The 16,288-nt window shown below is 42.0% G+C and overlaps 1 protein-coding gene across 2 annotated transcripts in view; it reads right to left on the bottom strand.

Annotated features, from left to right (window-relative positions):
- LOC146184129 (solute carrier family 53 member 1-like) overlaps positions 1-15,595 on the bottom strand; it is a gene marked incomplete at its 5' end in the record, with an annotated part of 108,317 nt that extends 92,722 nt beyond the window's left edge. For both annotated transcript variants that reach the window (XM_084609292.1, XM_084609293.1), the window contains 3 exon segments: positions 1,814-2,112; positions 5,285-5,386; positions 15,544-15,595. In XM_084609292.1, the coding sequence (XP_084465418.1) occupies positions 1,814-2,112; positions 5,285-5,386; positions 15,544-15,595 (453 nt within the window).
- Positions 15,596-16,288: the final 693 nt, after the last annotated feature.

The raw sequence follows: 16,288 nt of genomic DNA, 5'->3' as shown, positions 1-16,288 counted from the left end.
TGACTTAGAAATACTTTGGTTTAGGCTAGTTGGTTCACAACCATGTTTGATACTGAAGATGGCACCAAAAGGACAAGGACAAGGAAGAAACACAGAACAACAGGACGACGGCCATTCATCCCGTTGTTTTCGTGTTCCTTCCTTGTCCTTGTGCCACCATCTTCAGTATCAAACACTGCTATGAACAAACTAGCCTAAACCAAAGCACCTCTAGGTCATAATCATAAGTAGAAAGAAATGTTCTGAAGTAATTCAGATATAAAAGATACAAAAGCTTGCATTAAACGAGAAATATGCTTCCACAGAATACAAGACTGAAAAAAAAAAAGTATTGTTGCAAAACAAATTCTCATTTCAGACTTCCAACAAAGTCCTCTATGCTGATCTGGGTGCTTATAGCACCTTGCCGTTGAGGAGACACAAGATGCTCTTCACAAGAAGTAGCAGCTCCTAGAGACCGTGTCATCATAGCCTGAAAAAACAGCGCAATTAGTCTGCAGTGGTCTTTGTTTCCCCATGTCCTTTGAGCTTGGTCGTCCCCTAAGCCTACCAAATGTTTCCAAAATGAACCTGATGGCATGAATTTAAATTCTACCCATTTTCATGTGTGTGAGACAAAAAGATGTCATGGCAATATGCAGCGATATCATGCAAGGAACTTGCTATACTATCGTAATTCACAGCAAACTTCCTGTCCTATAACTCCCCAATTCTTGCAGGCACACGAAATTTTCTTGACAGTTGGAGATTTCCCAGGTTGCTAGACATCTTGGCATGTGTCCAGCAGCAAAGCACAAAAACAACCAGAATAAGTATCACAAAAAATCTAAATTACTACAGATGCTTTCTTTGCTGCAATGTGGTATGCACTACAATGTAGTACACACCATATTGCTGCCTTTTGCCAGAGCAGAAAAGGCCAGAAATACATTTTATTGCATTGATTCGTAAACAGAGGACCCTCAGAAGCACTGCCTGCAATGCAATGGTCTCAATGCAGCCACAGATGTCTGCTGTCTCTTTTTTCATGTGGCAAATGAAACTTGACATTTCCTACAAGACGTTATTATAAATTACTAGCACCAGGAGCAATGTTTGTAACTTCATTTAACGCTGCATAGCCTCAGTATGGCTGCCTCCGCAGCTTGCAGCACTTTTGGGCAGTTCTGAAGTGAGGCTATGGCAACTCACTGCCTCTCTTACCCTTTCTCCACCTCTGCATTTTCTATGGCTCACAAGAAAGGGGAGAATTCATAACACAAAGCTCTGCAAAGTGACAACAGCAAATGTCTAAAAAAGGCTGACAGAAAAAAGAAAAAACCCTAGAGCACCTACAAACAATTTCGGGAAAGGGTGAAGGGTGTTGCCATATTGAGCACCGGGCTGCGCTCGTAGCAGAGGAAAAGAGTTAACTGCCCATCTTAACGACCCGGTCACACCAGTTTCTGCGACAGTTGTGAAGAGGTCTTGCCATGCTACACACCCACATAATAAAAAAAATATCTTGCCACCCTCAGTGTGCCCCTCTCCTCCTCACTGACCCTCTTTTGAATTGCATACTGTAAACGAGGTTCTCCGAACACAGCAGTGGCCATAGCAGCCAATGTGGTGGCAAGCAAAACACACTCTCCCGAGGTCTCGCATTTCAGTGCAAGGTCCTTTCCCCAGGTGTGAGGAACCTAGCCACAAATATTTCGTGTGAATTCATACACCTTCCACTGGCCTCAGCTTTTTCAGATCAACAGTGATGGCACGGCAGCGAAACAAGCCAACAGGTACACAATCTGAAGGTCACTAGTCCATACCAACGCACCTTGTCATGCTTCTTGAGGATCTTTCGGAAGCCGGTGAAGTTGAGGTTCTGATAGTTCTGCAGCAGGATGAGGCTAAGGTAGAACTCACTGAAGGCCAGTTTCAGGTCGTGGATCTTGCGCGTGTGGATCTTGACCTCTTGTGCCTGCCGATCAAAGGCCCGCATGAGGCCCAGCCGGCCTCCCCCGCCACCTCCTGCTGCCGCGCTGCCACTCAGCCGGTGCGACTCCAGCTTGCTGATGTAGTTGTTCAGCTCAGACTTGAGGTTGCTGAACTTGCGCGTTGCCTCCGCCAGTTTCTCTGCAATGGGCAGAGACCACCAGCGTCTCAAGCAAGTTTTCACTACAATGCTTCCAAGATGAAAACCAACCACAGGATTCGACACATGAAAAGCAACACCACATGCTCTAACTCCTCTCAGCATAGCAATTTCCACTGCTTCCATTAGTCCATGGAAAAGCCTGCAGAGAAATGAACCCCACAGAATTATTAAATGGCTCCCCAGCAACACCCAGTGTGCTCTCACAGCCCACATGTTTGATGCACACTATATCTATCAAGTGTCTGGCATTCATAACTGGGATAAGGTATACAGATATACCAGCATACAGTACCATTAAACACAAGGTGTTCTAAGCAAATTTTATTTAAAAGCCATCATTGGAGTTAAAACTCCTTTCTGACAGGCAAACTGTCAGGAATGAGGTGCACGCCCATCTGCTAACTTGGATAATTGGTAAGCAAACGGGGACTGCACTTTCAACTGATGCAACATACACTGCATGCCTTCATGTGTGTGTCTGAAGTGAGTGTGCAAGGGGAAATATATGCAGTGGATAGCTTGACAAGGCCAGACCTTAACCTCCACATACATGTCACCCCTAGCAGATTGAAAAGCATGTGCTACGCCTACACACAGCACCGGTAAAAGCCTAGCCACAAAAGCGAGGTAGGAGACAGAAAGAAAGATTTATAGTATTTGATCTTGCATGGCTACCCAGAAATGTCCTCCTAAGCCACTAAAACACTAAGGAAGTTTAATGAATTATTGAAATAGATTTTTGGGTACCCTTTTTTTTTTTTTTTTAACTTGATCACTATATGCATAGTAAATAATGCCCACGAAGAAGTGAAGTTTGACATCTATTTGGGTTTAAGTCAACCTGTTAGCTTTATATTATGAGGCCTTACCACAGAGACATAACCACGCGTCGATAGTTTTCTTGGCAAAACTGAGATTCAGTGTTATTTTCTTGCGACTCAACTAACCACCGTGTCAAAAAATCTGTCGCCTTCTGTAACCTGTTCAACACTCTCTCCAATGGCCATGGCAAAACGAAAATGGCTGAGCCAGCAAGAGCTTCTCACCAAAGAAGGACACGTTGCAAAGCACATTACCATCAAATTACCATTGTATGCCAAAAGACACCAAGCATGCATGCATACAATTGCATTAACTCCTTCCAGAGAGAACTATAATCCACTGGGGAAGTTTTTCATAATTTCAGATTCTGTAATGAGCATGCCAGCCTTCCCCGATAGGCACTTATAGTACAATTTCACTTACGCCCTCATATATGCACATCATGACTACATTATAAAGAGGTATGCAGAGTCTCGGTTACACTCCTTTTGACCCATTCCCGCCACAGTTTACCTTTTGTGAACAAATCAACATATTCAGACACTTTGAAGCATTCATGCTTGTAAAACAAGTGAACAAAAATCAACGCCCACTAGAGCCATTCATTTAGAAAACCAGATTTTTCCCTCTATTTCACACACTCGAGCCAATAACTTTCTACCCAAGGCTCTTCAGGCATCATTTCACTTTATGCATCCATGTTTATGGACATTGTTCCTCATGCAGGAGAGATTTTACAGTGCTCAGGTCATGCCCACTCCACATATGTCGGCACTGGCCTGCAAGAGCTGATGGCAGCAGCCCGACGAAAACACAGTCCCTTTGTAAATACACATAGCATCGCTTTCCCTTACATCGACATAAGGTCTGTTCATATTTTCCTAAAATTAGTAAAACAAAGAGTAGTCATTCGCAATTTTGAATTTCAAAAAGCGAGTCAAACTATAGAATGCTGCTGGCTCTGACAGCATCAAAAGGAATCGTTTGATCCACTAGTTGGGCCTGTCTAAACTGGATGCCAGTATATTTGCCGACGCCAGTGGCGGGCACTGCCAATGTGTGTTACTGAAACTGTGGAAGTCAAGCATCAGCTTTTCAATGGCCGAAGAAACAAAGCGTCCCAACTTCTGGTAGCCTGCAATGCAAGCTACTACAATAGGCCAGCTAGAATGTGCCACACAAGTTGTAACATTTCATTTCATTTTCCAATCTTTTGGTCCTCTGTCAATGGTTTCAGCGTCCCAATAAAGTAGGCCATGGTGGACCACCCCGTGACAGAGGATAAAAAGAAAGAAAGACAAAATCAGGCATTTACAATATACAGCCCCAGGCTACCATTAGATGTATTTGAAGTAAAAAGGTGTTAACTCAGTGGCAAATTTAAGGCTCGGTTAAATAAAAAAAGTAGCAAAAAAAGGCTAATTTAATTGATGACAAAAAACTGCAATATCTTGTTTAAAACACAATAATATCTAGGAAAATATTTTACAGCAGAAAATAATGTTCTATTAGCTATCATCCGCTCCACTCCTGGAACTCCGAAAAACAGAATTACTTTTGAATACTAGCATTACACCCAAAATGCACTGTTAATTCGTCGATTCCCTCCAAGCTGCTGGAGACTGCCCATTGCGTGAACTGACCTGAACCCATATTTTTCAGGTCAATTAAACTTCAGGCTCGCTGTCACAAAGCGTGCCATCATTATCTTCTTCACTTGAAGAATAAAGCAGAAAGTCAACAACCCCAGCACTTCCCCCATTAGCACCCAATAGATAACAATCTTCCACATTATAAGGCCACACAGATGATGCCATGTTTACTTAAAAGTGCGGGAAACTCCTGTGCTAATGGGATCAGCCTCAGCACACAAGAAATGCCTTCTGCCATCTAGAGCGAAAACTCTCATTCAGAAAGGTGCACAATATAGAATGAGTGCTGCCATCTATGCTCTAAAAGTAACACACCATTTGACGAGCCATGCTCATCAAATGCCATTCAAAAAGTTGGAAAAATTCCCACGATTAGGCGAGCTCATCATAAGCAAAAAAGTGGCGATGGTTTGTGACAACCTGAGGTCATCATGAAACCCTTGTGGGGTTAAAATCCACTGCTCTCCAAAATTGAGCTAAACGTGCTACTGGAAAACAGGCTATTTCAAGAAAAAGGTACTAGAAGATCTAGCTCCAAAGAATAATGCAATCTCCTCTCTCTCAGCAAAGTGTAATGTGCATCTAAAGAGGAACGATCAGAATATGACTCTCACAGCTATGGGATGAAACAAATGTGTATCCAAGTCAATGAGCACGTTAGGTTGGCAATACATACCAGAATAGAAAGTGTTTATCTTGGTCAGCTCCTTGTCGCAGTATTGGAAGAATTCTTCATCAAACGTTGCCAGGTACCTTGTGATCACACTCTGCTCCACCACTGCAAGTGAGTGTGCAGACACAAACTGGTAAGTGTGATTAGTCACACAACATCCCACTTTCTTAGGAAAGTATTTGAACCACTGCCATAACATGGGCGCCCCACACAGTTTTTGACACATTCCAAGACAAGACACCAAAACCACTCACCTTTAACTACTGCCACAGAGTCTATGCAGATGCTTTTACAATGCACAGCCCTAATCCTGTTTATTTGCATTAATACTTGTATGTATGCCATTGAATTAGCATTCCCTACATATATCCATTTTTCCCTTTATGTACTGTGCCCTACAGCTATGCCCCTCCTGGTTTTGAAGGTATTGAAACCATAGATAGATGGATTTATTGAAAGGAAAGGCAGAGAGGTTGGCCAGAATAATTTAAATCTGGCCTGCTACTCTGCACTGGGGAAGGGGAAGGAGAGAAGAAGGAAGATTATGATGGGTGATGACGTGGGAGAAGGCATCAGACATATATATACAGCCACAGTAGCTTGCTTTACAAGTGCAAATCAAGTCCGCTGGTGCACAAAAAAACGGCAAAGAGCACGCACTGCCTGGACATCCTTCGTCTTGTCCTGCCAAGCACCCAGCAGCAGTTCCTCCGACAGAGGCCTCTTGTCCAAACGCTTCAAGGAAGCGGCTAGCACACTTCGTTCTCAAGCATACACTGGGCACAACAATAATATATGGTCCACAGTCTCTGGCATGGCACAAGTTGAACATTCCGGCGAGTCCACCTGTCCAATTAAATGTAAGTACTTGCATTTAATTGGACAGGTGGACTCGCCTCTACTGCAAAGGTCAAGCTAAAGTTAAACTGGCCAAACTGCTGAACCGTTCACACAAGAAAACTTTTGGACACATTGTATCGCTTTTGATTGTTAGTAGCTCCCTGCCCTTCAAAATTACTTACTGCTAGTCACTCCCAGCTTCAGCGAAATGAGGGAGCTCATAAGCTTGCCCGCGGTCTCACCTTCCGGTTAGGCTCTGATCCTCAGTACACTCTTCGCAGCGACAGGCTAGTCAGCTACAAAGAGATTACTGAGCACTATCGGCTAAACAGGTTACCCACCGGCAGATAGGACACTAAATAAGATCCAAGAGAGCATTTGGAGGCACTTACAAACAAGGACTTTTTCGAATCCAGCCCTAAGTCAGTGGTACCCGGAACAATACTCAGATAGGTGCAAACTTTGTCAGGATAGGCAGATCTGGTACATATGATATGGACGTGTCCAGAAATAAAAAATATAAATGAACATTAAAAAATGGAAGAATTTTGGGACACTCTGCTATTGAGCTCACACCCTGAAGCTCAGCTAGGTGTAATCCGACTGGTCGAACACGCCGCCCGCGTGCAAGGACTCCAGGCCATCGTGTAGGCAGATAGGTTGACGCCTATCCTGTGTCTGTGGAGATAGTTTTACCACCACCACCACCACCACTGCTAGTCACTTCAATAATGCCAAAAGGTTGGTGTAAGCCAATCATTACTACCATCGTTATCACACTCGAAAACTATTCTGAAAGCTCACAATCGCAAACTGGGCCTGTTCATTTTACATCTTGAAACAGGGAAAGCGAAAGTATAGGAGAGCCCAAAAGAGGCCACACGCTACTCACCACCCACTTCTAACAACCTCCAATGTCTCACTGTTGGATCAAATCAAGCACACCTGTGGCACTTGAGTAACAAAGCTAGCAACAGTCAGTCTCGTTTTTGAGTTCAGTTTCTGTTGGCTGTCTTTTTCCTGCCACAGACAACATACACGCATAATACGTAGGTTTCCTGATCTATCACACAAAATATTCCGGAGAACTGAAAAGATTCCCGGCACAGGAGACAAGAATTTTTTGATGAAGAAAAAAAGCAAAAGAGTGCCAATTTGACATTTGTGAACTAGTTTTACGGATATTGCCAACATGCAAGGGCCAATTAATATAAAGCATGCACGTACAGCCTCACAGCACAATGCAAGCAAACAAATGTAATGATGCTTCCCAGTTATTGAAGAGCAGCCGCCAAAAACTACTCTCACAAGCCATACAGGATAAAATCGAACAGTCTGTCTAGTACCCCAAAGGCTATCAGCAAATAGCACTCTACGGCAAGATATTACATTTCGAGTCAAAATTTAGGAGGTCTTCTCTGCTCACACCATAAAAGTGCACTCCTGAAAGTTGCACTGAACATCCTTTGATTCATAAAATATATCTTGTCAACTGCCATTTCATAGACCTGTTCGTGCCTTTGTCATCAGAAATGACACTTTCTGCCACTTCCCTTGCACATTGTGATTTTGCATCCTTGTCTGTTAGGCTAGTCTGTCTATACAAGAAGGAGCACCTCTAAAGCACTGCCCAAATAAATAGCCTGCAATGTCCATCGAACCTCCCAGACCTGCGATGCATTGGCAAACAATGAGGATTTACATCAGTGGACATGACTGGCTTAGGTGATTGCTTGTCACATGTAACAACCGTTGGAGATCATGCAAATGTTGCATGTTGAATGCATCTTTAATGGCAAAAAACAGCAGCAAAGAAGCATAGTAGCCATCTGCTGCCCTTACAATGCATGCCCCTCCTGCAAAAATACAGTGTTGAAGGTATTGACCCCTTCTCTCTGTTGGCCTAAGGAGATTTCACAAAGACAAGTGGATGACAGGTATAGCTTTGCAAGTATGGCAAGAGTTGTGTCATTTGGTCTAAATTTTCTTTTTCTGGCCTTTGTATTGAGCAGTAACCAGTTCTGTGTGTTTTTTATAGTTTTTATATCAACATCCGATGCTGCCACCTTCCAAGAATGAAAACAACTTGGAGTGTATCTGATCACCTCTGCCATTTTGCTACTTGCGTAGCGTACGTGCATACGATCTGGTGAGGAAACTTTTTGCGTTAGATGGTTCCAATGTTTGCTCAGTTTGACACAGTTACTGATAAAAGGAGGAAAAATGCATGTGCTGGATGAAGTATGTCCAGACACATCCCTCAAATCCCTGGGCAACAAAGTAATCATGGCACAATTTAGAAAATATTTTTGTACAGTTTCCAAATCTATCCTAGCAAGCCTGCTGCTAAGATGGAGCCGACCTGGTCATCTGGCATAGCTTGTTCAGTTTGTTTGGGAGCATATTTGTAAAGTGTACAGACAATGATACAAACTGCCTTGTAAGGGCCTGCATAATTCAATCAGTACATGGATTCACAACTGCCTGAGCGTTTGGTGCTAAACCAGAAAAATTTTATATTGTATGAAGCAAAAGTAAAAGGCCGCAGTTTTAGGGCACTGCTCTTGAACAGCTGGAAAGCACCATTACACTTGTTCTCTTGCTTTGTGCCATGAGGCTGCATGTGCACGCTTCATAGAAATTGGTCCTTGCATTGTTGGTAACAATCTGTAAAACCAGTTCAAAGATGTCAAATTGGCACTCATTTAGCTTTTGCTTCAATATATATAGGGTCAGGCCCAGGCTTTTAAACCTTGCACTATTTTTATAGCCCAAAAATGTTTTTGAATTTAGTTTAATGAATCTTTGCACTTCATGTCTGCACTGTAGCCCTTCAACCTGCTTTCAACTCCAGCACCGGGGCAGAGCTGCTGAATAAAACACATTTTTTTGCTCTTTTTTTTTTATTTGTGCGCAGCCATTCTAAAACTGCTCACAGGTGATAGTGAAGGACAATGCCTTAACTGCCACGAATTGGTGTAAGTTTGGAGACCTACTGCTTGCATACTAAAACTTCGACATCCATTATGTTTTACTCACTAAATCAATGCAACTTTTACTCGTCTGCAAATTATTAAAAGCTTGTTTTGTTGCTGTGTTTGATTTAGTAAAAAATCGCAAACATTGCTTCAGAAGCGACGCGCTACAAAAAAAAAGTCCATTTTCAACCGGGCATGATGCATTATGTTGTTTGCAATAAATCTTCTTCTGTTTAATATTCAAACCATTTCCTTAAATTCAGACAAAATTGGAAGCTCGATACCAGTAGGTGTGTTCTTCACAACGCATCAAATTCAACCAGATTCAAAAACAGCATAAAAACGGCAGTTCCAATTAAAAATGCCATCTTCCATTTTTATGAAAATCCCTTTCAAGAATCCTCAGTGCCTAGTAAATATTACAGCCTGAAAATTTTTTGCATTATATTGTTTAAGATTATAAAAATAAGTCACAGGTTCTGACAGATGTCTATATTCCAGCCCTAAATTCTAGCACAATTTAATAATGTGTTGCCGCTGAAAGTTTTTCTCTATATTATCCAGGCCTAGCTCTCCATTTCTACAAAAATTGGAAGCTCTAGACTTGTTTGTTCTTTCTCCATAGTATTTTGAAGTAAGCCGAAATTCAAAATTCTCAAAAAAAGGAACTACTGCATCTTTTTTATAGAATTCTCATAAACACAATAATAAGTACTTTACAATATTAGGTACTAACATGTATTGCATTATGTAAACTAAAATTTAAAATATAAAATTGAACAAGTTTTACAGAAGTGCTTGTGGCTTCCCCTTAAAGAGTAAGCATCAAAAGTTTGATTTCTTATTTGCTGAATTTAGCTACATTTTAACTTATGCAATATTGAAAGCCTTCTAAGGCTGATAAAACTTTATTCACAATAAGTGGGAGGAATAGGGGAAGCCAGCTAGCGTGCCGCAGGCCGTGGAGACTTTTGGCAACGCCGGCCCATTCGACGGCCTTGAACTGAATGCCAGGGTCATCGCTGGACCTTAGCTTGTCCCAAGCTTCTTTAGAGGGATCAGGCAAGAGTTCTGAGGGAGGCTTATGGGCTTTGCACGCCCAGATCATATGCTCGAAGTTGTCGTTTTCCCCGCAAAACTGGCAGAAGGAATTCATATCCTTATTTATGAATTTTGATATGTAGTTTATGAATTTTGATATGTAGTTTGGATTGGGAAGGGTCCCCGTCTGTAGCTATCTCTATATTGTTGTTGTCTGGTCAGTGTTTTATGGGGTGGTTGCAGTGTTCTTCTCATTGCTTTGTAATGTGCAGTGAGTTCGTGGTATGATACGGCTGGCTCACCAAAGGGTTCCGGTTCCTGATTTTGCGCTACCGCTCGGCCGGCTGATTCTCGAGCGTTTTGGTGGGCAGCCTCATTTCCCGGATTACCCGCGTGAGCTGGGGTCCATTTTAATTCGATATCTCTCAAGAGAGGAGATTCTCTCATTTCACTGCGTATTTGTGAGGCGGGTTTGGAGACTCTACCACTAGCAAAGTTCCCGATTGGCAGTTTAGAGTCGCTCACTATGGTTGTTGCATTAGTAAAAGCGATGGCAACGGCGATGGCGGCCTCCTCCGCCACTAGGGGTCTGGATGTGGAAACAGTCTCCGCCATAATGAGTCTCGCTGGGTTAGTGTTGGGCTGTGTGACTCCACATATCGAATATTTGTTGCGGTCTTCCGCGTCTTCTGCGGCATCAACGTAGATGACATCCTGTAGCCGGCTCAGGGTTTTGTGCAGGCTCTTAGCTCGTGCTTTTCTTTGGCCTTGATGGGCGTGGGGACTCATGTTCCGAGGAAGAGGTTTGATGGTGATCCTCTTTCGGATATCGCGTGGAATAGTTTGAGGGAGGTCTTGTAGGGGTTCGCCCTCAATACCTAATCTTTCAAGTATTGTCCTTCCGGTGGGCGTGCTGGATAGGCGCCTTATTTAGGCAGTTCGTTGTGCTTCTTGAGTTCCTCGCAGGTATTGTGGACCCCGAGTTTGAGAAGCTCTTCGTTGGGAGTCGAGTTACTTCCACACCCTGTATAATGACTGTCGTCAAGGGCGCATTTAATTTGCCTTTATGAAATACTATAAGCTCCGATTTTTCAGGGGAGCATTCTAGGCCCGCTCTCCTGGCCTCTTCATCGATGACGTCTGCAGCTGCTTGAAGAGCGGCCTCGATTTTACCATGAGAGCCCTTAGTTGCCCACACCGTAATATCATCCACGTAGAGGCTGTGCTGTACTCCTGGTATTTTGACGAGTCTATCCGGGATCTTGATTAATGCCAGATTAAAGAGGAACGGAGAGAGAACAGCCCCCTGAGGGGTGCCTCTGTTTCCCAACTTTATCGAGTCAGATTTCAAATTGCCCATGTGCAGTTCCACCGAGCGCTCACTCAGAAAGGCCTTGATGTAGTTGTAAGCCTTTCGTCCAGGGTTAATTTCGTTTAGGTGCTCTAGTATAGTATAATGGGAGACATTGTCAAATGCTTTCTTTAGGTCGATAGCCAGGATAACCTGCGTATTTACCTTTTTAGATCTGTTAATGATGTCATGTGACAGTTGAAGCATGACATCTTGTGTAGAAAGTCCCCTTCTGAAGCCCACCATGGTGTGTGGGAGAAGCGAGTATTCTTCGGCATAGTCCTGCAGTCTATTAAGCACAACATGCTCCATTAGCTTACCTAAGCACGAGGTAAGCGAGATTGGCCTTAGGTTATCCAGGTTTATCCTTTTGTTAGGTTTTGGAATAAAAATCACCTTGGCATGCTTCCAGGATTGGGGTATGCTACCACTCTCCCAGCACTCATTCAAGTAATCCGTGAGCGCTGCGACCGACTTTAGATCTAGGTTCCGCAGCCCCCCCCCCATCTTATTATTGATTTTATCTGGTCCAGGCGCTGATTTTGTCTTGAGTTGAAACAGTGCGGCCCAGATCTCTGCGTCCGAGAAAGGCTCGTCAAGATTTGGGTTGTCGCGTCCCGTGTAGTCCGGGTACAAATCTCCATCTTAGCTGGAGTTTACATATTTAATGCTTATAAAGTCATTTTCTGCTTGTTGGTAGTGTTGACGATTGCTTAAAGTGGAACGAATTTGCTATTTTTGACAATTTTATGGAAGAATGCAAGTGACAATTGAACTTTTTCTCTATCCTGTAATTTTTTGTTGCAAGGTGCTGTGCTATTCAATCTAGTTCCTAACTATATTATTTCATTTCACCTTTATGGCAAAACTTAGAACATGATAGCTTAGGTGGAGTTTCACATTTCTTTACAGCAGCATTAATAAGCCGAAGACAAGCATTCTTGTAAACACAACTATCTAATCCAGAGAAAAAGAAAGAACACAAAGCGAACATGTCATCCACCTAACCTGCAAAGCCTCGGGTCACGCATTTAGCCAGAGAATTTGCAGGTTAGTTGGACGGTGAGATGGCTTTGTTTTGCCTTGCCTTTTCTCTGGGCTAGATAAGCTCCTCTGACAATAATACTCGTCATCTTGGATCATTCGAGCCGCAGGCATAAACACATATAATTCCACCAAAGCTACTATCAATTCCACCAAAGCTACTATCATGCTGCAGAGAATTTTGCTTATGACAGTACGGAAGTGCAGTCGAGGAAAAGTGTCTTCAAAAATATATTATTTTAAATTTTTACTACAGCAGAGATAAGAAATAATTAAGAGATGGATTGAATATAACAGCATGGCAAAATAAAAAGACAGAATAGAGTAAAGGCTAACTTGCGTTTTTCCATGAAATGGCAAGAAATAGCAAACTTATTCCATTTTAAGCTATCATTAACTCTGCCAACAAGCAGAGAACGGCTTTATAAGCACTGGGAAGGCATGAGATAAAATCTAACTACATTCAGCAAATAATGAATCGAATTTGTAACTCCTACTCATTTAGGGGAAGGCCTAAGCAATTCTATAGATTAAAACCATGAGCACAGTTTGATATTTATTTTTATATTTTTATTCTACCTATTGCAAGACTTGTTAATGTCTGATATTTATGAAAAACTGAGTATCGTTTTAAGTAGTTTAAATTAATGTATAGAAGATGGTGATGTTTTTTTATATTCGAAGCAAACTTGTCCATTTTTTATATTTTTGAATTTTAGCTAATTTCAAAGTAACATGGAGAACAAACAGAATTCCAGAGCTACAAATTTTTGCAGGAATAAAGTACAAGGCCTATGTAATATCCAGAAAGTGTAAATGGCAACAACTTATTGGATAGTGCCAGAATGTAGGGCTAAATATTGACAATTTTCCGTAAAAGCTCTCAGTTTTATATAAATTTTTATACGTTTAAAGAATATAATGCGACACCTTTTTACTCCCTAATGATTCTGAGGTACTGAATATTGTTTGAGGAGATTATAATAAAAATAGAAGATTACACTTTCTTCTTTTTCTAGTTGGAATCAAAGTTGTCCCTTTTTTGCTAATTTTCTAATTTCGGGTGGTTTAGATGCTTTGTGAAGAAAACACCTAATAGTCTACACACAGCCTCACATTTTGCCTGAAATTAGGAACATAGCCTTCATAATCAGGGCAAAAAGAGTGACAACAACTTAATTCTTCGTGAAAAATGTAGGATTGAAAAAAGACTTTTTGCAGCGCATTGCTCCTGGACCAAAGTTTGTGATTTTTTACTAAAAAAGTGCAGCAAGAAAAAATGTTTTTAATAACTCTCCTTAAAGTAAAAGTTGCATACATTTGCTGAGTAAACAAAAATGCACGACAAAACTTTAGTCTGCAAGCAGCAGGGCTCCAAACTTGCAACTTTTTTGAAATGGCAAAGACTGAGTTTTCCACCTCCAGTGATATCAAATTTTTTTCCAATAAAACTACTGACTGTCTTGCAAAACTAAGCTTCATTTCTTTGTGTCGAGACATTTTCCCACCACAAATAAAAATTTCATTAATAACAAAAAAATGGTCATGGAATCTCTACTACCGTTCTTATCTGAACAATATATTGCAAAGATTTCTTGAAGATAGTCAATACATAATTTTTGACAATACTGGTATCAATACTGTCACAGAGCGATAACTGCAGACCACCAAGCAGGGACAGAACAAGACTTCCAAAGGAAACTCTTCACTGAAGAGACTCTCCCCCCCCCCCCCCAAAAAAAAGGGACAGCTCGGCGCTCGTTGAAGAACATAATGCCTACCGCTCTCAGCTGTGTTTAATTTAAAGTTGCCAAAACACCATTGAGACAGGGCACCAAAGGCAACTACAACAACCTGGAACAATGTAGAAGTAGCTTTGCATGGCTACAATCGTTCCGAGATAAATCTGGCCACACCTCGTGCCACAAAGTGATAAAGCCACATGCCGTCGCCCTTCAGCATGAAGAAACAGTACAAAGCTTCGCAGCAATATTTTGTGCATGCTGTGCCCTGTCCCTTGGAGTTCACTCAAGTGGAAGTTTATTGACTGTACCCCTTTAGTCTGTTTGTGGTCAAGTGCTTTTGAGGAAAAAATGAAAAAGGCAAAGGACAAAACAGCTCTCAGAATTTTCAATCAAATAAGCAACATGATAGATAAAGGCATGTCAATTATAGTTACCACAAATCTTCCCCACTAAAGCCTGATTGTGTCGCCATTACAGGTAACCAAAAACCCATATTTCTGGACCACTAGTTCAGAGCAACTACACAAGAGCCATTCCAGGAGCTCAAGTGAGAAACGATAGTAAACCTTAAAAAGCAAGAAAACCCTCGTTATCACAGAAATCTCTGTGCTGCCAAACATTTTTGAATGTGTCACAAACTCAATTCAGACTTTACTTAAGCCACGCAACACAACTATTACAGAGGCAGTGCTCAAACTGAGCATTTACAAACTCATGCCTGAAGTTTTCACTCTTACTTTCACCGCACTATGGTTTCCTTGCTGTCCTTAATTGAACTGGAAAAGGAGACTGTCTATATATGCTTAACCCCTCAAATTCACAGGCAAGTGACCCTTTGAGGTAACACAATAAGTGAATGTTAATTGTACTGCGTGACGATAATAAAGCTGCAAAAACACCTCCAGTGTGTTTTTTTAGCCTAGTGGGAGAGAACACTGACAGCCACATCCTACTATGCACCAGCATCATCTCTCTTCAGGCTAGTGTCACCTGCAAAACAGTGTGCACAATGCTGAAGACCAAGCATAGTACACCTTGCATGGTACACAAAGAAATAAGAATAATAGTGTTCTGTCCACACCGTTTTACGACACAACAAGCTCATGTGTCTCAACAATGGGAGCCAGCTTTTCAAGTTGCTGATAAACGAAAGACAATGCAGAACCTTACTTAGCCTGGTCAGTCCCAGTAACCAAAGGGCCTAAGCAGTGCAATACCCCACTTTTGCCGAATGATAAAACCTCAACGAGGAGCAAAGCTCACCTTCTGCCGACGGTGCCCTTTCCACTGCCCCATAAAGCATTGTCTTCATATCCTGCAATAAAAAGCCTCGGTCAAATAAAGCAAAGGCCAGAAGTTTTCACACCCTCCAACCAAATAACAGAGTGCCTTGCTTTTTTCTTCCACTCCATTTCGACAAAGAGAGAGGGGCAGAAGCTGGAGGCTCAAAGCCTGACAGAGGCCCTGGCTAGCACAAGTGGTATGGTCACTTGCTGCGCAAATGTGCACACAATCGAATAGATGTTTTCAAGAAATGCACAACTAACAAATGCATGCATAAATAAATATAAAACCACGACTCATCACCGCATCATAATTACACACCTCAAATTAACTACTGAAGACAAAAGTCTCCAGGAGGTGTCATCAGGAATCGAAGCCCACAGCCAGTGGCTGGAGACCAGACATATCAAGTAAAAGACAGAAGTGTGGTGTGAGCTAATTAAATCAATTTATCAGCTGTAAAGCAGCATCACCTTTTTTACTTAATACCCTCTCCGTTTTCATTTTTTAATTATAAGTGAGCCTGGCTTGTGGTCCGTTTCAGTGTAAGATCCTAGCAGCATTATTGATCCCGATTTTGGTTTTGTTACCTTTGCCGTACAACCCCTTGCTACCATGTGTGTTGCATTTCTTAACCCCTGTGGGTGTTTGTTCTGAGGATATATAGTTGGTGGCATTTCAGAATAAAACTGAAGTTAAATGCCTGTGTCATCATGTTTTGTGT

Source organism: Amblyomma maculatum, chromosome 7 (genome assembly GCF_055883805.1).
Source record: "Amblyomma maculatum isolate TAMU_Amacu chromosome 7, ASM5588380v1, whole genome shotgun sequence".
Lineage (NCBI taxonomy): Eukaryota > Metazoa > Arthropoda > Arachnida > Ixodida > Ixodidae > Amblyomma > Amblyomma maculatum.
Note: the sequence above shows the minus strand (reverse complement) of the source record. Positions and strands in the feature narration are given on the sequence as shown.